Genomic DNA, 24834 nt, shown 5'->3' on the forward strand with positions numbered 1-24834 from the left:
ACTTGACTTTTGTTCTGTCCTTTTGTGTGGATGGAAGGTTGTCTCTATTTACTTTGGACAATATGACCGTCCAGAGTGGCATACCCCATAATTCATGGGCCATCTGATTGAGTAATTTAATGGAGTTTTACATTAATCTTTGTTATTTTAGAATCTGCCAGCTCAGTCTAACAGCAACACCGGTCTACATTCTACATTTTCTGCCGACAATTGTTCCCCAGGTCTTGGACTTCCTCTGGTTAATTCCAGAGGTGGTTAACATCCACAACAAAAAAGAACCTAGGCAGATTCCATTTTCTTTCTTCAAAGAAAACTGTAGTTTTCTGAGCAGACCAGCACAGCAACCTGGGTCTCCATGTGCCCGGATGACCACTTCTGTCTATTCCTCCCCAGGGATGACTGAGTGTGGAGTGCTGCATGAGCCCTAGGTGTTTATCTGGGCCTTACACGTGTGTATCATGGACCTCCCGCTGGCCACCACTGCCTTCTGAAATTCTCAAGAGCTCTGCAGTCATTGATAACAATAAGAATCCTTCTCTAAGCTTCAACTCTTAGGAAAATACATGCCAGCCTCCATGTTCAACTTTTAAAGTTACAATCTGAACTCAAGTTGACTGTACTTGGTGGACTTCTGAAGATTCCTTTACAAATTTGAAAGAATAGCAGCCTTTATCCATTTATTTTACAGTAATTTTAATTTATATAGTTATCTCTCTGAAAGTCCTTTTGATGTTAAAAAGCTGTCATACTTTTATTATCTTTGTTCTTTGAGAGATTAAAGCTGGTTCTTTCAGGGAAGTCTTAAGGAGATGAAGCAGGGAGTTGAGCGGGCCTCTCACTGCACATCTTCAACTGTTCCCTCCATAAGACCTCACTGAGCATCCTTCTGAGGGGACTAATATTGCCCTCAGGACAGAGTGGCTGCTGGCTTGAGGCTTATAAATATAACAATGACCAGAATGTTCCAAAATACACATTCCAGCTATATTTCAGAAACAAAAAGGTGTCAGTAATAATAATATAAATACAGAATAATTTAGAGGCTCTTACCCTTGCTTTCTAAATAGCAAAACTATCAAATCCTAAAATATATACCCTTAAAAATGGGCTGATTTTAGTGACAGGTAGCAGTCTTCCATGAAAATGATGAAATTCATTAAGATTAACAATAATGAATATTATTAATAATTCATGACAAAAAATTAAAGGGTTATTTTTTCTTAAATCCAAATTTGTAAAAGATGGAGCCAGTATTAGTTGCCTATTCTGCTTTCCTTTGGCGACGTGGTCAATACTTACAGTGAATTCAGAGAGCGTAGTCCTTGGAAAGCATCTGGTGCTAGTTCGGAGATCTGATTATTGCTCAGGTCACTAAGATTAGAAACAGGGTTAGGTTAAATTAAATAGAATGTCAGTGAGGATTTACCGCGGGAGAAAGCTATTTACTGCCTTTACATGTCAATTTCGCACCTATTAATACATGTATAAAATTTGCAACATAAAACATCTGAAGCATCTTAAATTAAAAAAAATCAGACTTTTAAATCAATTACTGGCTCTTTTCTTAAATTATTATAAAAGCTGCCATGTCTTATTTTTGAAAATAGAACATCTAAGATTTGACTGCATACTATATTGATCACATAAATTCACGCGGGTGTGAATCAATATGTTAAATTACACAGAACGTTAAAATATTACATAGTTTAGCTTTTAACATCACAGTATTATAAAACTAGCAATCGGATAGTCACATCACTTAATATTTAAGCTGTCAAACACTCAAATATTCATACTTAAGTGAATGTCTGCACGGTCATGACCTGTATAATTTTTAAAATTACATATATTCTAGAATATTATTCACTCACATTCGTCTAAGCTTTTTATATGGTGAGAAAGCTCCAGGAGGGATGACCTTGATTGAGTTCTGTTCCAAACGTCTGCAATGAAAAAATTCAATTTTTAAATGGAAACGTGAGCTCTCAGGGATGTTTAATTCAAGCCCAGGATGCATGTCAAGAAGCCACGTTGATGCTCTTCGTGAGTGATTCTTTTTTTCCTCAAAAATAAGTACTAAAATTAATTGTGCTGTGCCCTAAATGTGGGGCAAGATTGGGAATAAAAACAAGGCAATTATAAAATGAATAAAAATATCCTGATTTTTAGGCATTACAGGTCCATTAATATTTAAGTCTGGACTTTGTATAAAAGAGAAAGTACCTGTAAGAAACTAACTTGGAAGTACATTAAAATAACCTTTATATCAGTATGAGAAATATGTATAACACTGAACAGATGTATAACATGTTTCAAAGACAATTATAACTCTTCCACAAAGGAAATTGCTGTTGAATATTAAATTTTATAAACCTTTTATCTCCTCTACAGAAAACATATTATAGATTAAAAATGCTGTTATGCCCAGAAAATTAATTTTGCAGCTTCTTATGAGGTAAATCTTAAATTCCAATCCATTAAATACCATAGGTACTTTTCGGTAAGACTGGCCGGACTCTGAATACTTCGTGCGAAAACCACTGCAGCAAAGCGCATTCAAAACACAACTGAAGTGGTTTTGATCATGCACCAAAATCAGAGTTGAAAATAAATCTATGGTTGTGTTTTCAGAGAAAGACACGATTTTACCCACTAAGTTATGAACCACACAAATACATTTCCTTCAGTATCATATCCATCAAAAACGTTGCCTCTCAGCTTCATTTCTATCCATGTGAACATTGTAATAAACATTTCCCATCCCTTCCCCTCTTCTCTTTGTATCCCAGAGGCTGACTCTTGGGAACCATATAATCCCAGGCTCACTTGCCAACTGATTTTTGTGGAATTTGGCCAATGAGAGGCACTGGTGGAGACTGAAGGTAGGATGAAGCAAGAAGCCAGGATATTCTCCCTTTCTCTGTCTCAGGGGATGTCCCCAGCAGTGGTCTCATCTCCTTCCTAATTTTAGCTCCTGCTGGGGCCACCTCCTGACTTCGTATAACATTCTTTTCTTCTTAGATCTTTGTAGACCTGGATGTGGAGGCAGCTTTCTGTTCTCTGTGTCACCTTCACAACTGCTTAATTTCATCCCTTATATTAAATCTCTCTGTTAAAATACCTAGCATGAGCTTCATTTTCCTGCCTGGATTAAAAAATATATATACAAATATATATTTAGGTATACATGTTTATATTGGCATATTTATATACATATATAAATACAACAACAATATATATATGTTGACTATACATGTGCCATATACATTGGTTCATGTTTTATTGAATGTTGGTAAAAACTGAATGTGAATGAGGATATATGTATCAGCAACATTTAATGAACATCAAATCAAAACAAACAAAATATCCCCAGAAGGTTAAGTAGAAATGCCTACATTTTGGTCTTTTCTGATTCCAAAACCCTTCTTTAGTTTCAGGCTTTCCTCAACAGCCTCAGGGCTCACACTGACCTCCTCATCTCTACATGCAATGGGTGTCCACAGTCATCATTGCTCTTAAACTCCCTGTAGCATTTGATAGTGCTAACAACACTTCTTCCCTGGATGCGTTACCATGCACCTCTGGTTCTCTTCCCTGTCTCAATCTCTGGATTTGCTTCTAATCCTCTGAACCCAGTTATTCCCCAAGTTACTGTCCCTTCCTTCCTCTCTCACACAGAAGGTAATTATTTCTCTGTAATTTAGTTATAATTCTTTCCCTCCAAGAAGTAGAAATTATTTTGTTCACATTAAAGATAAATGCAAGTTTATTTACAAAATATATAAGGAAGAAAATTTAATTTTTTATATATATTTATTTTAGATCTTTGAAGTCTTACTGTATAGAGAATTTTGAGTTGTATACCTTGTATCAAATATCATACCATACATGTTGTCCTAATACTATTAAGTATTTTGGGAGATGTTATTTTTAATGTCTTTATAACACTTAATTATCAAAATGGACCATCATTAATTAATCATTCTCTATTATTGGCCATTTAGGTTAGTAATAATTTTACGTGATTATTAATAACATGGCTTAGTTGTCTTAAGACAACTGAAGCATGGCCTCCTCCTGAAGCCTTACTTTATTTTCTCAGGTAAGGTTAGTTGTATCTTTCTTTATACATCCAAGGGCATTCTCTTCTCTGTGCCTCTGCTCTATCTCACTACATTCTAGTCATTTATCACATATCCCTCCTCCACCAGGTTTGTTGGCTCCTAAGGGGCAGATTTACCCCAGAAGACAAGAAATAAATTGTATGAAGAAAATATGGATTTGGTATCTGGATTATTTATCTAGGTCTGAAGAAAAGGTACTTTTTTCAAAATCTCTAAATATAACAAAGGACATTTAAATCATTTCACTGTTACACTATTGATCAGAATGTTATAGATTGATGGTTTAGAGACACATTTTTTAATTTTTTTTTTGCTGTGATCCCTTCTTGTAGTTAGATTTTAAGAAGTTTAAAATGTAATCAATGAAAATACAGTGAAAGCAAGCTATAGATGCAAGACTATTGACTAGATGACTTTCTACAAATCTAGGCCAATGAAGAATCGTTTCATTTTGTTAAAGATTAGCTCAAAATAATGTAAAGCTATGATGAGAAAAAATAAAAATTCTTAGCATCTGGAAGATTTCTTTCAATGCAAACAGTGATGCAAAACTAGTTCATATGATTACTTTTCATAAATATCATTTCAAGTTCTTGAAAATAAGAAAACCAGTAGTCACTCATTCATTCATTCATTCATTCATTCATTCATTCATTCACCCTTTGTATTCTACCTGTGCAAAATATATTATATGAATGGAATTCAATGATGATTGGAAGAAACATGTTTATACCCTTATGGAAGCTTTATTGATAAGGCATCTAATTTTGCCTTTACATTTCCAATTAATTTGTTTAGTACAAGTTTTAAGAAATGACATATTCAGCATTGAAATATCAATGACATTAATTCACAAATGTGGTCAAATTAATTCTACTATCATATATAACTGAAGAGCTTCCTTAGAAAGTTTAAAATTCATTTATTATTTTAAAGTCTCTAAATCCAGAATACTTATAATGATCACTAATTGTCCTAATGGCACTCAAATACATTTTATTGTAACAACTAAATTTAGATGTGTCTAATCTGCAATTAATTTCATTGATAAATATTCCAACTAAAGCAAACAAAAGATATATAAGTGAGGCTATATATATGTTTTAGAAAATGCATGCACAAAAAGTTATAAAACAAGGAGAATTCATGATGAAAGTGTTAAATTTTACATGCAAAAATAGTAATTCAAACATAATACAGTGCTGTTGCATGTATCAATCATTCTTGCAATGTACCATAGTTAGCCTTCACATTGCAAACCATTTCATTTAGAACATATGCAACAGAAAGCTGAACGATGACATATAAAATGGATTTGCTTGCTTTTCTTTATTTATCTATTTGCTTCCAACCTTTTTTGTTAAAAAAGAAAAAGTATTTGAAACAGAGCTTACATGGTTATTTACACTGACTCAGCAGCTAATTGGTTTTTATGGCACTGTACCAGCAGTCCATTAAGGCAAAGCATAATTGCCTCCTTCATTCAAACAGACAGATTCTCAAGCAAGAAAATATTCTACCACTGACAGATGTCAACCAATAAATTCTAAAATGTTTCAAAATGTCCATTTTGTCTTCTTTAGTTGGCAAACAATAAATTAATGTGTACTTTCTTTAAACTTTCAGATCTCCAGGACCTTACGCTTCATTAGAAGAACTTAAGAATATATTTTTAAAACTGTAAGCAACACATATATCAAATGGTGTCCATACTTCTATAGAAAAATGCGGATGGTACTTAAACCAGGTCATAAAAAATAAGGAAGAAATATATTATTCAGGTGAAGGGTAAAAAAACAAGTAAATGAAATGTACATTTTCTATCTTTGCTATCCCACAATCTTCTATTTTAATAGCATAAAATCTGATGAATTTTATAGAGTGCAAATTTGAATCCATTGTTCCATGAAGAATCTAATTAAAACCATTCCAGGGTTACAAAAACAGATAATGGCCGAGATATATCTGCTGTGGATAAAATCCACCATAATTAAGAGCCTTCCAAATGTTAGTCCTTCATAAAAAGAAAATTCAATATTTTGAATTTCAAAGTAAAAATATATTTAGAAAACTCAGTAAGGGAAGAAGAAAATTCTATCAACCACATACCGTATGGAAGCCTTTTTCATGTAAAAGTAGCCCAGACCTTTTTCTCCACAGAATGTGTATGAACAATTCCTAAACATTTTATCACTCTGTGTGTGTGTCGGGGGGGGGGGGGTGGGTGGGTGGGTGTAGTATATAAAAGCAACCTGCTGTTACCACTTCATCAAAATCACAAGGAAATTTTAGTGAAAAGTTCAATGAGATAAGAAAATGGGGACAATTTTATAACTCCTCCATCAAAAAGTTCAACACTACAGTATGTTTAACCAATAAAAACCTTTCTCCTCACTCACATACATCCTTTTTTCATGTTCTCAATTACTGTTTGTTTTGTTTTGTTTTATTTTGTTTTGTTTTAAATAAATCATGCATGTATTCACACTTAAGAGAGTTTCCCGGGAATGAACTCCAACCAACAAAAGCCACTTTCTGGTGCCTATTTTAAAGAGTATAGAAAATGGAAAATTATCAATAAATCTCTCTGTTCGAATCCTGTAGGCCCTTACAACATGGAAATGATGTGCAGGTATAACTGAGCTCTGTGACTTAAAATACTCTGCTATGGTTATTGACAAGCAGGTCTTACATCAGTAGAGTATACAACATAGTGAAATTCAGGAATTCAAAAATTCCAACTAGTTCTGAAACAATTTATGAGATATTAAACAATATTAGTTTATTTTAAATGACCCATTCAGCTCACTAGTGCTCAATTCTCAGGAATTATTTTCAATATTTTTCAAATTAAATTATGTTGACAAACCATATAAAATGATATCCACATGCCAAAGCGAAACAGCTCTTTCCACGAGGCATTATGTTTTATATATGTGTATACATAAAAATAAAAATGTATAGTTTGTTGATTAAAAGTATGAGCTTTACAGCCACTGATAAGTTCCGTGGCCCTTGCAAAAATTAATTTGCTTCTCTCAGTTTCTCCTTCCAAAACATGAGGAAAATAAAACCTCCTATAAACTATGTTTTTGTAAAAATATGAGATATAGAAAAAATGTTTTTCTTGCATAAAAAATAGTGAAAAGATAAAAATATGGGGATATACATGGGTATCTATGTAATCACATACATAATAAACAGCACTATATAATAATATGTCTACAACACATATGAGTTTCACACACACAGATTATATAAAGAAGTAAATCCTGATACATGATTTGATCTCTAAGAGGAAATAAACATATTCGATGGAAAAACACATTTTAAACAAATCAGTAGATTTGCAGATTGCTCAGCAATTATGTATTACACACATACGTGCATACATCCTTCACATGGAGGCTGAAAAAATATATAATGTTGTAACTTCCATGATCCATATGATTAAAATATACCATTTTTTTCAACTTTGGAAACTGTCTTAAGAACTCAAAAAGGTTTTACAACACCAGTAAAGTATGAGTTTGGATTGATTGTATCTGTAACATACAGCCCAGATGTTGATTATACATGGCAATAAAACTGACAGTCCTTTGCATTTTCCCCATCTGCTTTTAACATAAATGGCAAAAACAGCTGCCAGAGAATAGAACATAGATTTAATGGGGTGTGTGGGGAAGGTTGTGGAATGACCCTAGCTTCTGAATCTTGGACTGCTCAGTGTAGCCAAACATTCTCATCATTGGTAACATCAATCCACTATTTGAAAAGGAGGAAGCAGCTATATTCCTTTGACATTAGGGATTCTCTTGCCTATTACATAATAATTCCAAAGTCAGTACTTCGTATTTCTGGAATATTACTTCTAACTTTAGCAGTAAATGTATGCCTTGAAATCCTTCATACGTGTCTATATAAAATGACCCAAGATATTTTTGACTGAAGTACAATTTCTGTTACGTAATTGCAGTTCTAGTACTTTGTAAGTTTAATAAATATCTTTGGCAGGTGAATGGATATTTGCCTCTAGAGGGACATACTATGCATACAGCTAGCATTTCTGCCTTAGGACTGTGTCCATACTAATTGATTATCAGCCATCCTTGCCTTGGTATGACTTGTTCCTGAATATTGTCCATTTCCTTAATCTTATTTTATTATTATTTTTTTGTGATGTCATTCTAGGGTACATGCCCCTGAGGATAAAATTCAAATGATGTTTTCAGAGTAGAAATAACTCTTTTTCCATTTGGTCTTTAAGCATTTAAAGCAAGACAAAAATGAGTGTGTGCAAGGGTGTGTGTTCTTACTGACTTCATGTTTCAGGTAGTGATCTAAATAAGAGTTAACATTTCCATGCGTCTATTCACATGGATACATGTTCAAATGCAAAGATACACTCAAAACACGCAATCACATGGCTTAGCTCTAGAGGGAAATATGGACTTAGGCACATCGCTCACTGATTTCAGGGGGATGGAGCATAGATTTATAATGTCAATATCAGTAAGTTTTCATGTATAATTTTTCTTTAGCAATTCAAGAAATAAAATAATTAAATGTTCTGCTGCTTTGATTTTCATTGATTGTGAAAACCTTTTGGACATTAACTTTGAGCCAGGCACTGAGCTAAGCTGCCCATTTCGTAATAATTTTAGCTTTAAAAACATTATGCAAATTGTCTTTACGCATCATTTGTTTAACAGTATTGCTCAATGAGTAGATAGCAATTGGCCTTCTTCCCCACCCCCTGCAGTGATTTACTGTCCAAGTTACCCATCATCTTTTTCCTCAAGTTTAGGAAACAGTGTGACCCTGAGAGAGAAGTATGTGAATTATATGGATTTTCAACTTAATCTTTCCAGATGATTATAGAACCATAAATCTGTAGCTTAATTCCTAAAAAGCACATGATAATGATTTGTCTGAGAATAAAGAATACATTTACTATGCACCAACTATCTTCACTTTAATGTTAAAGTCTACATAGGTCTTGTTTTACCTCTAATGGGTCTCCCATTTTCTCTTTCACAGAAATGTTTAGGAAGTCAACCACCACAGCACCAGGGTCACTTTTTGGAATCACATTCCATCATGATCTGTTGCTACACCTGCCTTCACCATGCCCTCCAGACTGCTGCTAACACATTCTTAGTGTACTCTTTTCCTCCAAACCATTCTCCACTCCACCTTAGGAGTGATTTTTCTAACATCTCTAATCATGCTAGTACCTTGCTCAACATGCTTCCTTGTATGTACTATTGTTATCAGACAAGGTGATTCATCACGATTGGGATTCTACTTTGTTCCAGCAATCAAAAGTGCTTTAACTTCTCAAAGACACACTACCTCTAATTTTTCTGGGACTTCACGCATGCTTTTTCCTCTGTCTGTAAAGTCCCCAATTTCTCTGCCTGCAAGACTCCTAATACCTGAAGATTCCTTGATTCTTCCAGGCACACCAGGGTATTCCTCTCTCTGTATTCCTGTGTGTATATATTTTACTACTATCATATAGTTTAAAAATTTTCTCTTTGTGTGGTTTCAATTTTCTGTGCTGTAAACACCTTGGAGGCTGGAAATGTGTCCTTTCATCCATAATGCCTGATGCACAGTAGGTACTCACAAATATTTGTTCAGGATGTACTATATGAAAAAAATGCTATTTTCCATGTGTCCTTCTGTTGCAATAATACTCATCAGACTCCTTGAATTTATTCAGAGAAACCAGTTGGAGTTTCTTTCTTGCCTTACTACCTTATTAATCTCCATGCTGGTCATTTAAGTATTTCTTTTTTTGCCAATTTACTTATAATTTACTGTACTTATTTTCACCTCATAACTAATATATAAAAATTTGATTCAGTCTTCTATGTCTTTCTCTTCAGAAAGCCATTATAGTTTTCTGCTTAAATGATCACACATCTCAACAAAAAAGCATGTGTGTATACATACATGTAACATATGTGTTACATAAATAATGTTTTGTGAAATTAGACACAACTAAAAAATAAGTAAGAAAATAAATTGAAAGGGTAGCCAACAGAATGGGAGAAACTATTCGCAAATCATGTAAATGATAAGGAGTTAGTATCCAAAATATATATAGAACTAATAAAACTCAGTAGCAAAAAAAAATCAAATAATCCAATTTAAAAATGGGCAAAGGGCTTAAATAGATGCTCTTCCAAAGAAGACATACAAATGGCCAATGTGTACATGAAAAGGTGCTCAGCATCACTAGTCATCAGGAAATGCAAATCAAAACACAGTAAGATATCCCCTCACACCTTTTAGAATGGCTGTTATCAAAAAGACAAGAGATAACAAATGTTGGCAAAGATGTGGAGAAGAAAAAACCCTTTGTGCATTGCTGGTGGGAATGTATATGGGTGTAGCCACTGTGCAAAACAATATGGAAGTTCCTAAAAAAATTAAAAATAGAACTACCACATGATCTAGCAATCTCACTCTTGGGTATATATCTGAAAAAAATGAAATCAGTTATCTCGAAGAGATATCTGTACCCTAATGTTCACTGCAGCTTTCTTCACAGTTGCCAACATATGAGAACAACTTAAATGTCCTTTGACAGACGAATGGATAAAGAAAATGTGATATATATATATATTGAGATATATGAATATTGATTTATATCATGTCATATTGATATGTATCTATATATTATCAATATACACACACACACATACATGATATTCAGCCATAAAAAGAAAGGGAATCCTGTCATTTGCAACCATACAGATGAACCTGGAGGACATTATGCTAAGTGAAATAAATCAGACAGAGAAAGACACATACTGTATACTATCACCTGTATGTGGATTATTAAAAAAAAAAAATTCCAATTTAATTGAATCAGAGAATAGAACGGTAGTTACCAGGGGGTGTGGGAACAGGGAAATGGGGAGATGTAGGTCAAAGGCTACAAATTTTCAGTTATAAAAAGAGTAAGTTCTGGGGATCTAATGTATAGCATGGTGACTATAGCTAATAATACAATATTGGGAGTAGATCTTAAGTGTCCTCACCACACACATACACACACACACACACACACACACACACACACACACGAGTTAACTATGTTAACTATGTGAGGTGATGGATGTGTTAATTATCTTGATCTTGGCAATCAGTCCACAATGATTTGATGAGTTTATCAAATCATCGCATTGTACACTTTACATATATGCAATTGCATTCGTCAATTATTCCTCAATAAAATTGGGAGGAGAAAAGAAAAAAATTGGGGGGAAATCGGTAATAATTTTCTTATCATGAATGCAGATTATTAATAAACAGTGATTCTATCCACATAATGGATGTATGCAGCTTTTTAAAGATAGTTATCTCACTATTTCACTCAATAACAATTAAAGATTATTGAAGATACACATATGAAATTGAAAATTCTGCCAAAATAAATATGAAAGCACTCCAATATCATTAGTGAACTCAAGAATGGTCTACGGAACTACAAGTATAGCTGAATTTATAAATTTATTTTATATAATTTATCTTACTTTTTTTTTTTGCTGTGGAATTATCAAAGCTACTGTATGGATTATACTAAGCATGGCTACTGATAACTAAGAATACATATGAAATGCTTGTTCTGAGGGAACATGACAGAGATCTTTGTTTTGCTCACTGAATAATGAATTGGCTCTCTGCATTCGGTAGGAAGCTAAATTATGATGTCTTTTTTCCGGGCCCCTAATTCAGGATGGAATCATAATAAAATGCAGCAAATATAATCCAAAAGCACAAGGATATAAAAATTAAGAATGAGCAAAGTTTGCATGAACTTCTTTCACATCAAATGACTTTCTGACTACCAGTCCCATAAAATATATTGTCAGAAAGGATTCACACTATTTTGTTTTTCTAATTGTAACTATGTTAGCATATAATCAGAGCTGAATTACTGGTTTATGTATATACGTTGATGACAGCTTTCTTTTGATCTTAAGATTGTTTACTTAGTGACATTTCTAGACAAAATTATATTACTTGATAGAAGAAAAGCTAGTTTCTGCCTGAGATTTGGGGGCTACATAGCACATTTCTGCTGTTGGAAGAAATTCAGAACCAAATACATAAATGCAGCTAATTCTCCACATCAAAGTAGGTACGTAGAATGATAGCTCCATATTTGAAATCTGGTTTGGCTAAAAACGTATGACATTATTTTCTACATTACAAAAGAATTGAAAGGTTTCTGCTAACCTTCAGAAATATATAGCTTCCTACATTGTGTTTCAGTAGGTCCAAAGCAAGTGTATTTTTCTTTTATCAAAAAAAAAGGCTGGATACAAGATGATTTTGTTAAAGTACTAGGTCATAATTATTTCTACTAGACATAGAATATGAGAGTGTTATTCATTAGCATGCAAAGCACAAAATTATAAGAATATAAACTGCAAAGCCAGAAGTCTGGCATATGCTATATGCTAGCTTAATTCTGTGAGTGGATCTGAGGTAAGAAAATATCTGGAATGTGTAAAACTTCAAAATGCTAACAAAGTTCTCCAGTTGTTATCAAATGCTCTAGTAAAACTATCAACAAACTTTCATTTTTATACTACTTTCTTAACTTTGCCTATTTTCTCTTGTGCTTCGTAACTCTTAAGTTGGATGTATCTCTAAATTTTTTTAATACTTTCATAATGACACAATTAAATACTTTCACAGTGAAAACTCACTTTGAAATTATCAGCCTACTTTTTATTTAGCAAGGCAAACTCAGATTATGGACTATTTCTTTCACACCAAATTTTATTAAAATGGTATAATTTGCTTTATTTAGACATTTTATCTATGTTGTCTAAAAAGTAGAGTCAAGGTAATTTATATGTGTTATAAAAATTAGTCAAATGGCATGCTGCATTTATTTTTTTATTTTCAAAATTTTAGCATATGAGAAGAAAATCAACCAATAACACAATAACAGCACTAGCTGTGTTATTAGCTGAGACATCACTGAGTCCATGGTAAATAAAAAGTCACACCTAATTTCATGAATACCTATAACTCTCTTAAGAAGCTAGTGTAGAATGGGTGATTTAAAAACATGTTAATCAAATGGAACTTTGGCATCCCTATAGAAAGTCAGATGACTTTGACATACAGTATGTGGATTCAGTTTGGCAAGTATTTATTAGAATTAAGGATTCAAAAATTTGAAAGGGGCAAATGCAGGAATAGCCTGCAAAAAGGGCTTAAATGTATATGGGAAGAATGTCTAAACAGAAATGGAAGAAAACATGCATTTTAAAAGTTGTATTCATGGGGCGTCTGGGTGGTTCAGTGGGTTAAGTGACTGACTCTTGATTGCAGCTCAGGTCATGATCTCATGGCTAGTGAATTCAGGCTCTGTGTCGGGCTCTGTGCTGATGGCACGGAGCCTGCTTGGGATTCTCTCTTTCCCTCTCTCTCTGCCCCTCCCCCAGTACACTCACTCTCTCTCAAAATAAATAAATAAACTTAAAAATTAAGTTATATTCAATATCATAAAAGATTGTAATAAGATACAGCATTTAAGAGTCCCTTCTTTTTTTCACTTTATAATTATGCATGAAGTGACGCAGAGGAAACAAAAAGAGCAAAGTACTCTGAGCCTTCACATCTAACCTCCGTCATTGTGAGTCTCTTTGAAGGAACCTTCTTTATTGCTGGCAGAGTAAAAGCAGACCCGTAGTTTACACAAAGATGAGTTTCCTTTCCATTTCACCTATTTGAATAGTGTGTCGGAAAAAAAATGCATTATAGCTTCTGAGAATTTCCAATCCATCTTAGAAAACATTGAGACAACCTCAGAAGACCTGAGAACTCTCCTACCATCTTTTCCGTTTCCATAATTTGAACTTCTCCCTGACCTCCTTCTCTCAAACAAATAAAGGAAAGAATTGTATGGTTCTCAGCTTCGGAGTCTTAAACAACCAAGAGTGAAGGCAGTCAGACATAGGTAAACAAGACCTACTAAATTGCTACAACCTATGTTCTTACTAACTATCCTCCATGATTTATGGTACTTCTGCATAATGGTTTGAACAGGTGATATGCCACAGAAAATCTATAACTAGATTGAAGAGAACTAAATGTCTACTTTATAGCAATCCATCATACCATACTCAAAATTTTATATCTCAAACGTGATGTAAGAAATTAATTCTGAGGATTTGATATATAGAGAATCAATTTGCTATTAATAATTTTGTTGCCATGGGCCAGATCACGTAAGACTTGCCTTAGACCTTCTATCTGTATGAAAAGAAGGTTTTAAACAGCAGAGTTCAAAGCAGCAAAATGCTGGGAAGATTTCAGCGGGGGTAAGATCTTCTTTCTTTCTTTCTTTTTTTAATAATATTTTAAATTTATTTTGAGAGAGAGAGAGAGAGAGAGACAATGAGAGAGAGAGTACAAGTGGGGAGGGACAGAGACAGAAGGAGACAGAGACTCTGCAGTAGGCTTTAGGCTCTGAGCCTTCAGCACAGAGCTGGACACGGGGCTCGAACCTACGACCCACGAGATCATGACTTGAGCTAAAGTTGGCCGCTTAACCAACTGAACCGCCCAGGTGCCCCAAGAGCTTCTTTCTTTTATATTTACTTTACCTTCTACTACTCCACATTCTATTTTTCCCTCTCTGTCTTCATTAGCCCATATTCCCTTGTCACATTTTCTGTTTCTCATGAAGAATGGAGGTTTGGGGAAGCTCCAGAATGTGTGCACTGGACCCCTTCTATTTGCCCCCAACACTGTTCTTTATTCCTTCCCACTATGCTAAGTGTTGGCACAGAAATGGTAAGGAAAACAGACAGAGTCCTGCCCTTTTTAAGTTTACAGTCTATTAAGGATAATTTGATATTAATCAAAATACCAACTTCAACTGCTATAAGTTCTATGCAGATAAAATCCAGGGATGTGTGAGAATATTTGACAGAGAATAGGAGAGATGATACACACTATAATAGTGTATATAATAGTTGTAGTAGAAAGTCATATGAAATAGCTCTTAGTTTTGCACACATTCCTATACCTTAATGCCTGCCTTTATGCTCCATCTATGTTCTCTTCATATGTAAGTTTCTCAAAGCTTCTCTTGCCCTGTTTTTCTGAGTATCGGCTAGCCTTTCCTTCTGATTTTTTCAATTCTCTCTTCTACGGTAGCCCAACAAGCCCACGCCATGTTTATCTTTCTTTGGAGGTGGATCAATGAAAGAACATGAGCTCCAGAATCAAGTTAAGTCTCAGGCTGAGGCCAGCATAGCTGCTTCACAACTGAAAACACTTTTAAACACAATCTCTTAACATTGTGGGCCTTATTCACAAAACAAAACAAACAGCAAAGTGAAGTTGTCAGTTTTGAAGGATTTGAGGTAAATGTCTATAAGGTTCATTACCGGAAAAATATGGCCTTGGAGAAAGATGTCTAAGACTTAACTACAGAGTGATTGAATTAATGTATCTAAAGAAGGAGGCTACTAGTAGGTACTGAATGGGTCGGCCTAGAACAGAGAAAAAAAAGGAGCTCCCAGACACATGTAGAGAGTGGAGTCCAAGCCAGTATGGGGAATAGAGAAATTTGACAAATGAATTTTAAGTATTTATAGCCCCATTTTAGCTCTTGCCATTAGATATCCTATTCATTAACTTTCACTTACTGTATACTTAAAAGCACCATTTTTTTTTTCTACAGGGAAAGAATGGGCTGCTTCTTCAGGTTTTATTTTTAATCTTGTTCAATATAGCTTGTTTTAGAGATAATTGCACTATAAATGCTTAAATTATCCATTTATTCTGTAAGTATTTATTTGCTATTTTTCAAGTGCCTATTATATGCCACACTCTAGATTTGTACCTGGGTATTCAGTGGTGATCAGAACAGAACTAGTTCCTGCCTCTGACTTCATAGTTTCTACTTCAGTAGGGTAGACAGGTTTAAATAAACACGCAAATATACATATATAAACAAAATATAATAACTATACACACATTATCTCTATATCTATATTCTATCTATCTATCTATCTATCTATCTATCTATCTATCTATCTATCATCTATCTAATCTATCAATGTATATGCAGAATAAGATTCCCAACAAATGAGATGACAGATCCTGGACCATATAAAATCATCAGGATGATGAGGCTTCTTGGAGAAATCCACCAACATTCATCTAGCATATGTTCCTGCAATTAGTTTTCCTATTTTAAGATTCCATAAACACCCCTATCAAAAGTCAATGAGAAAAATCACATGATATAATGTGCGTGCAGCATCCAACACTGTTAGATAGATGTTGGTCTCTTTCCACTCCTCCTCCTACAAATTATTCCATTTCTAACTTTAAAAGATGTTTCCCATCTCTCTTAACAAATAATTGCCTGAGCAAATACCAGAAGTGTGAAATTATAGTTGTAAGCACAATGCAGAAGAAAGAAAAGTTGAGTCAAGTTTTTCTACCTAGAATAACAGGCAGTAGATCATTCCTTGATGTAGCACTTACATACTTTCTTTTTGTTAGAATTCTATGACGAGACAGGTGCAGGAATAAAGACATAGCACACACAGAAGGAAATCAACTCAACAGCATTGAATGAAATGCCTGACAACTTGCAGTAAAGAAATTCTACTTATAATTTATGGCAAAATCCAGATTAAAAATTATTTGAAAAATATGAAGGGAAGTTATAATTTTCAGTTCATCTTGAATTAAAAACTTGGAATCTATAAAAACAAAAAAATATGTACAGCTTTACTTCCACATTTTATGAATCATACTGATGTTCTTTATACTAATAAAAATAAAAGAGTAATAAAAGAAATGAGTTACTAAGCTAGTACGTTACGCCACTATAATGAATGGTAATGGGGTATTTTGTTGGAGTTGAAGATCAATATGATTTATCACCAGATGCTCTACTGATAAAGCTGATAATGTAATAATCAGAGAAGTGAAATTCACCTAGAGCTTCACATATGTTTTCATCTTTACTTATAAATTTAATTTATTGTAGCTTTATCTGATATACCATCTCCTCAATACAGGCAAACCCAATGGGACATATTATTTAGTGTAACTTTTATGTACTAAAGTCCACAATAATACAAAATCTATACAGCATACAAAATAGAAGAAACACTCTGTTGTAAAAAATAAAATAGCCTACATGAGATAAACCACTTTAAATATCACACATTACTTTTGGTCTGTTATATCTACAACTCACTGGTCTTTCGTCAATCCGTGGCGGTGTTTCAGTCCTTCTTATAATCAGGACTTGATCCACTGGCTCCTGGGTGCTCCCACAGGGGAGCATTGTGCTCCCACAGAGATCTTACCACCTCACACTCTCATTTCTCTCTAAGAGCATTGTCTTTGACTTCCTAATGATTGCAGCTTTCTGCATCTTCAAACCAATCCTGGTCTGTCCTTCATAGTGACGATCGTCTTTTTTCAAAAAACCCTTTTCGCAGATAAACGAAGCCCCTTCCTCTCTTACCTATTCTGGCCCTCTGCTGCTTTTGCTGAGTTCTCTTGGGTTTCTCTTTTCTTGTTCTCCTTTCTATTGGCCATTTCATGGATTTAACCATCAACTTTTATTTTGTATTATTAATGACTCCAAAATCTTTGCCTCAAGTCCTTGTCTTCCTCCAAGTTACCACAGTCTGTATTATTTTGATACCTCTAAAAGTCCCATCGGTGCTTCAGGATTTCACAAATTTTGTTCACCGTCATCTTTCTTCCCAACTTTTGTCCTGCCCTTTAGCCTCTTACATGCAATAATAAAACCACCAGTTCCCCATCCCTCACACTTAATTCTGGCATCATCTTTGGCTCATTTTTCTCCATTAGTCCCTCATCTCACCAAATACCCAATCCCATGAATTCTGCTCCTATATTAACTACCCTACCTGCTTTTACCCCACAGCTACACAACTCCTGCTTTTATGACATCTCCCCTCCATCAACATGATAGCCACCTAAGGAGGCCTCTTGCCTGGCAATGGGGCCTTTTGCCAACTGCTGGCACACAGCTGTAAGATTAATTCTTGGAGATTCAGATTAAAACTCCTGTTTTCAAATGCACTCCAAATAAAGACTTAGGTCCTTATACTATCTAGGCCTTCTATGAACTGGCTCCAGTCTACCTTTCCAATGTTATTTTCCTGCATTCTCTCGGGTTCCAAATGCCATACTGAGCCCCTGTTTGGTTGCATCTTGCATTTTCATTGTTAGTGCCTACGCTTATGATGTTCTGGTCATTTTGAAAGCCCTGTCCTCATTTTTGCATTTCCATTCAATACCAATTCTTCAAGGCCTATCTCGGATGTTACCTCTTATAATAAGACTTCAACGATCAAAGCATCACTTATTGAATTACTACTATATACTAAGCATATGTATTATTTCACTTCAAATGAACAACAACCCTTATGTTCAGGTGAGGAGACAGGCTTGCAGGGGATAAATAACTTGCCTACAGTCTCACAGATGGTGAATGGTAGGTGGACTTGTGCTTCTAACTAAAGCCTTCTGCCTTTAATTAACCACTGTAACTTGACCCCCACTTTACACCCTCTGCATAAATGCCTTGAACTTCATTTGTTCCCCTCTTACAACGTGTATTAATTTGTACCTCATGTCATAGCTTTCAATTTGTGTCCAATTTGCTAGTCACTTGATGGAAGATCTCTGGAAAATTCATGCTGCCTTTTATAACAATAAGTGTTTACCTAATAAATGCTGTTGCCTGGATAGATAAATATATTATTTCCCTATTTGAAAACTTACTATGTCTATTATCTAGTTCCTCTTATATTACCTCTCCTGATTAAGATAAAATCCTTCATTCATCTGTGGCTTTAAAATTATATGTAGATGTCTTTTCTGAGGCATTATTTTGCATGATGCCTCAACACACACCTATTACTCTAATTAGGATTGAGTGTACAATCTCTAAAACATAATGCTCACCACCACCTCTGTCCTTCATCCCTGACATTTCTCTGTTGTGCAATGACACCCACCTCTTCCAAAACGATATATTATGCGTTTTTCAAGGTTCAGCTAAAAAATTCTTATAAATGTCTTCTATGAGCAAAGTAGCTTCCATTTACTAAAATTTCGATGACTATAATATTATGTGCATACATTATTTCATGTCTTTGCCAAACCTCCACAGATTCTAGCGTCTTCACAGATGATCATGTCTTACACTGCAAAGCTCTAAGAATACTTTTAAGCACATATTAGATATTTTAAATAATGTTAGTGGGTCTTGTGAATTAACGTTATTCACATGTAAAGTAAATTAGAGCAGTTAACTGGCAAAAAATGCATAGTTTTTGAAAATAACTTAATTTTTGTGCCTACTATGTAGACTTATAAGGACTTAATCTTACTTTACCATTTCAATTCAAAACACTCAAAACTATTTATTTAAACTTTGGAACTGAACTCTAAAATAATAATATGATGAGCTGAGTGGCTATGAGGTGCTGTCTTAGTTAATGGATATTGAGGTAAAGATTTTCCCTAATGCTTTCTTCTCAAGGTGAGAAAAACAGTTCATTTGACATCTTACATGACCTTGTTTTATCCACATGACTTCTATCTGGCAAGGACAATGCACCCAGCAGCTGCATACAAAATAGATATGAAATTCTTTGCCAAGACAATTTAACTTTTGATAGAGACAGCCATTGGTTCAAATAGGTTAAAATGCTCACTAATTTAAAAATCTTATATATTTTGACTTTATAATTATATCTTTTTTATATTTTATGGTAGACCATACAATAGTCAAACAAAACAGCAACACTGCTTTATAAAAGTGAGCTCTTAAAGAGGCAGAACATCATCTAGTTCTGTCGTTCCTATGATTTATTACCCCAGTTTGGTCCTTCTTTTAGAACCTGGACAGGAGCAGATCTCCAGATCCAAATGGTCACACTACGTACAACCACTCTTATTTTTTCCTAAATAGCCTACTAACACCTTCCCAGTGAAAAGGGAAAGAACTATTTATTCTGAAAGTGCATTCTTTTTCATTCTACCTATGTTAAAAAAAAAAAAAAGAAAGAAAAATCCTAACCTCTTCAACAAGGTAATTTCTTCAACAGAGTAAGGCTCAGTACAATTCTGCAAGGAATATCTGTCTAAGTTAGTTGATGCATATTTGCCTTCGATAAACCCGGAGTCTCTAAAGAAAGTCATGGTTTGGGTCACTGTGGAGGTGGAGAGATGAGAGGGAATTTCAGGGCACATACATTTCTGTGATGGTCTCTGGCAGATTCGTGGGGATCTCAGTGAGACCTTTCCCACGACAGTCTACGATATTGTTGCTACAGGTACAAGCAGCTGGACAGTGCAAAACACTGCAAGAAGGAGCCATAAATGACTGGTGACCTGAAAAAGAAACAAACAACAATAACAGTTTCCCTCCTGAAATTCATCATTGTGAAATTTATGAGTTCATCTCAAACAACAAAACATGTTATTTAACAGAAATGTATTTCTCTAAATATCTGAGCATAAAATGGGCCTATATTTCTAAGATATATTTTAGGAAGCATGCATTTATAGTTCTGGGTCAACACTCAGATGAAGCAAATGAGATTCTTAAAACTAATTATGAAAATGATAATTTTTCCCACTTGAAATAATTGTTAAGAAAGGCTAAACTCAGACCGGAAACTAGAATTTGATTCAAAACGATTCTGAGTTCCAAAAAAAGCAGCAGTGTCAGACTAACCTATATTTCATTTCTAATAAGCTTCAAGAGAATTTGGTCTTTACTAAATGTATGTAGCATAATGTACTGTACTTTAAAAAAAGAAAGGAGAACAGACATAACTGTTGATTCTAAATAAGTAATTGTGTACCAATAAATGTGGGGGAAATTAGATCTTGCTAAGCTTCAAATCTTGGTAGGTTCAAAATCTGCACTTTCTCTGAAGTTATAATAGTTTGTAACAAGCCATTCTGTAATTGTTAAGCTAGGTAGTTCTATTTTTGGCTTCCATAGCCTGCGAGTTTAGCATTAAGTAGTTACCTGTGTGTATGTATTTTTACTACTCAGTATTTGGAAACAAAACTGTTTTGAAATGAGATTTCACTGTTGGAATGATGAACGACAGAATGGCGGCCGTGCTGCACTGAATGGGAATCTGCACACACTCAGTTTACTGGAGCAGGACAAACCCTCTCTGATCTGCAGGGAGAGGGCCTGAGCGATCAGAATGCCGGGAAGGGGCTGCAGGCCAGTCACTAACCCAAGCCCTCTTAACAAGCGCTCAAACGTTACAAAAATAGTCTCAGTCTAAAAAAGAAACATGAACTTGCCTTCTTCCTCATCTAGAAAACAGGAAGGGAAGAGTGAAGAGAGAAAAAAAGTGGTTAGTAACAGTTTGTTAGTCATTTCATTATTTAATTTTCTTAAAAAGCAATCAGACCTAAGGAGAACATTCCATGTCATTATAAGAAAATTTTGTTTGGGTTATAAAAAGTGTGGAGAAGTACACAAAAGGGTCTAAAAGATAACGATAAATGAGAATTCTGTACTCATATGTCTTCAATCCTCTAAGGAAGTATTTGTGATGTGTTATATATATTTAAACATTTTGTGTGACTGTATCTTGAACAGACACTTCTGAAGCAGAACGATATATATACATATATATATATATATGTATATATATATACACACACACACACACACACACACACACACATATGATAAATTATGCTAATATGGATCAGGTAATATTAACATAATATTTTATAAATAAGTATAAACATAAATATAAATATATATGAATTGGCAATCAGACTGCCTAAGCTTGAGATCCATGGATTCAACTATATGACCTTGGACAAGGCTACTTAGCATCTTTTTCCTCAACAGTTTAATCTCTAATATAGATATAATATTATATCTCACTACAGTTGTTCTAAGGCAGGTGAAATGAGCTAAGTATATGTGAAATACTTAGGCTGCTGATCAAACATATAGAAAGAACTAAGTAAATGTTACTTGATATTTTACATAGGTCATGCCTAATTTTCGTTTTCAGATTTTCATCACTAAAGCTACTCATTTATCTCTTTCCTGTAGAGGTGAACCACTAGTATGCACGGAAAGTGCTTTGTCACTCTGCAACTACAGTTGAGATACTTTCCTGAATTTTCCAGCAAGATGAATCATATTTCCATTTGTTAACATAAAAGTAGATCTAAATTATTACATAACAGCAAAATAAGTAGCAAACAGAATTTAAATCTAGGAATCTCCTATATTTCCCCAGGAGTGAAAATTGAGAAACCTTTCATCATACATTAAGTACGAGTAATCTGTAATGGCCAATCACGCACAAATGTCTTAGAACATATTATCAATATCACTGAAACCGAGGATTTCCATGGAGTGATTAGTGCACAATTGCACATGTTAGTGAGCAAAACACTGAAACTTTTAAAGCATGCGTTCTCCACAGCTCTCTTACATAGAAGCAAAAAATAATATGACAACATAAAGGTTCTTTCTCTCTTACCACTGCAGACAAATTCTCGTTTTTGAACCTCAGCTACATTATGGCCCCTCAGGTGGGATGGACCCATACACTGAGTGTAGAGACCAACCCGGGGCCTTTGTCGCAACCAGTCAGAGAGCCAGGCGAGGTGACAGTCGCAATATAGGTTGTTCGAATGGAGGCGACTACATAAGAAGAAGGGACGTTTAAGGCAAGAAAACAAAATAGTTATTTCAAGAATTAAAAAATGTATTAATAATAACATGTAACTTTATTTCTTAACATGTAAGTAGATAAAGCTTAGTAAGTCCCAACCTAGTTATTTTTCTAAAAATGATGAGAATCAACTTACTCTTCATTTACTGCCAAGTTAAGCAAATATACAGAAGCTTGAACACGACCATAAAAATAGTTTTCTTATGTTCACTCAAAACGGTAAAAAGAAATAGGTATGTCCAAGGCAAATTGCTCTGCAGTCCCCACATACTGGTGGCCAATTGGGGTGGGGTGGGGGCGGGGCCATATAAATAAAAGTTGTGGCTCCCAGTATGAGTTATCAGTTAGTCCTGCTGTTGTTAGTTTCTGTAAAAACTGTTTGCAAAATCTTTTTAGCAGGTCACTTTCGTTTTTTGCTGAACAAGATAGAATAATAATTCAATATAAAACACTTCTTTCATGTCCCTATTCTGATTTCCTTCTTTTTGTTTAATAGCAGAAAAAGGGATTAGCTGCTTTGGGCTCTTGGGACCCTATCCTCAAAGAGCAGGAACTGAAATGAAAAGACATAAATGGCTAGGAGTGAAGGAATTAAGTGAGCCCCCTCTCTATGTTGGCAGGGATCCATACCAGAGCATGGATCCATTCCAAGTGGCAAATAGCACTTTTCCATTAATAAAATATCAGACAAATGTATCCACTAAATTAGGTAAATGACTTCAAATTGGCTTTTATGTTTTTTCAAACTAAAGAAAAGGACATCCAAAACTATAAATCAAAGCATCATTTCCAGAATCATCTATGACACAGTAATACCATTTTAGTCCTTTTTAGCTGATGTGCTCAATTCTAACCCAATAACAGTAATGGATATTAAAACATGGAACTCAGTCCAGAAAGATAATTGGACCATAAAAGTGGAATTTTTAAGTAGCAATGATAATATAGAATAATGAAACACCAAAGCAAGGGAATTTCAAGTTAGATGACTATTTTACATTCTCCTTGAGCCTGTAGATATGGAACAGACTGTCTTGCATCAAAACTTAGACGGCGTGCCACCAAACAAAATGCCACATTGCTACATTTTGGGAAAGCTGGGTGACCTCCGGTTCAGTTTGTTTGGAAGTCAGAGTGGCATCCTTTGGGAACCGCTTAGCACACTCCACCTCGCTATTCTCTAAATATTTTCATCTAAACCAAGCACGTTACAATAATCCAATTAGGTGTGTACAAATTTGAAATGAGAGAACATAAAACTTTAAAAACCTGATTAGCAAGACAAACGCTAATGGATTTCTGTAGGAAAATAAGGCATACTATCAAAAACGTGGATGATGGATATTTCTACAGTCTTGGTGGCTTTATTTTCTCAAGGATTAAGAGCTTGTTCAGTTTGTTTTTAAAAATCAGCTAAAGGTAATGAGGAGCTAATTTCATCAAATATAGTCTGAGTGAACTATATTTGGTATTAATTTGGTCAAATTAGGCTCAACCGAAGAGTACCAAGGAAATAAAATTTATGTTATATCTGCATACTTTGAGAATTTCTTTATTTTGTTAAGTCATATTCCAAGGAAATGATCATGTTGTGTTGTATCATACACAGAGCTACATTTTAGTGAGAGAGGGGAAAAAAAAAAAGGACTTTAAGATTGGTGTTACCTAATTCATTAAAAAGCTGGCAATTCAAATGATTTTTCATTAAAGAGAAAAAAATAAAAGCTATATGTTTCCAGTTATAACCTACTGTAAAATGAAAACTATTTTGAAAACCCAATCAAAATTTATGTTCCCTACTTAAAAACACATATTATTCAAGAACTCCGAAGCTTTGGTTATGTTTCCCACCATTTCCCACATGTGGTATATAATGTATTTTTAAGGTCAAGGTGATTCTTGGGGCGCCTGGGTGGCGCAGTCGG

At 34.5% G+C, this 24834-nt stretch overlaps 1 protein-coding gene across 12 annotated transcripts in view; it reads right to left on the bottom strand.

The window, feature by feature from the left end:
• Positions 1-24834, bottom strand: part of SLIT2 (slit guidance ligand 2) — a 374968-nt gene that overhangs the window by 109730 nt on the left and 240404 nt on the right. For 9 of the 12 annotated variants that reach the window (XM_045056548.1, XM_023253269.2, XM_023253265.2 and 6 more), the window contains 5 exons: positions 22715-22878; positions 21507-21518; positions 20432-20570; positions 1872-1943; positions 1300-1371 (listed from right to left, as the gene is read on the bottom strand). In XM_045056548.1, the coding sequence (XP_044912483.1) occupies positions 1300-1371; positions 1872-1943; positions 20432-20570; positions 21507-21518; positions 22715-22878 (459 nt within the window). The remainder of the gene's footprint in view (positions 1-1299; positions 1372-1871; positions 1944-20431; positions 20571-21506; positions 21519-22714; positions 22879-24834) is intronic. The other 3 variants (XM_023253270.2, XM_023253268.2, XM_023253261.2) reach the window with 1 other exon arrangement.

The sequence above is a fragment of the Felis catus genome, chromosome B1 (genome assembly GCF_018350175.1).
Source record: "Felis catus isolate Fca126 chromosome B1, F.catus_Fca126_mat1.0, whole genome shotgun sequence".
Taxonomy (NCBI): domain Eukaryota; kingdom Metazoa; phylum Chordata; class Mammalia; order Carnivora; family Felidae; genus Felis; species Felis catus.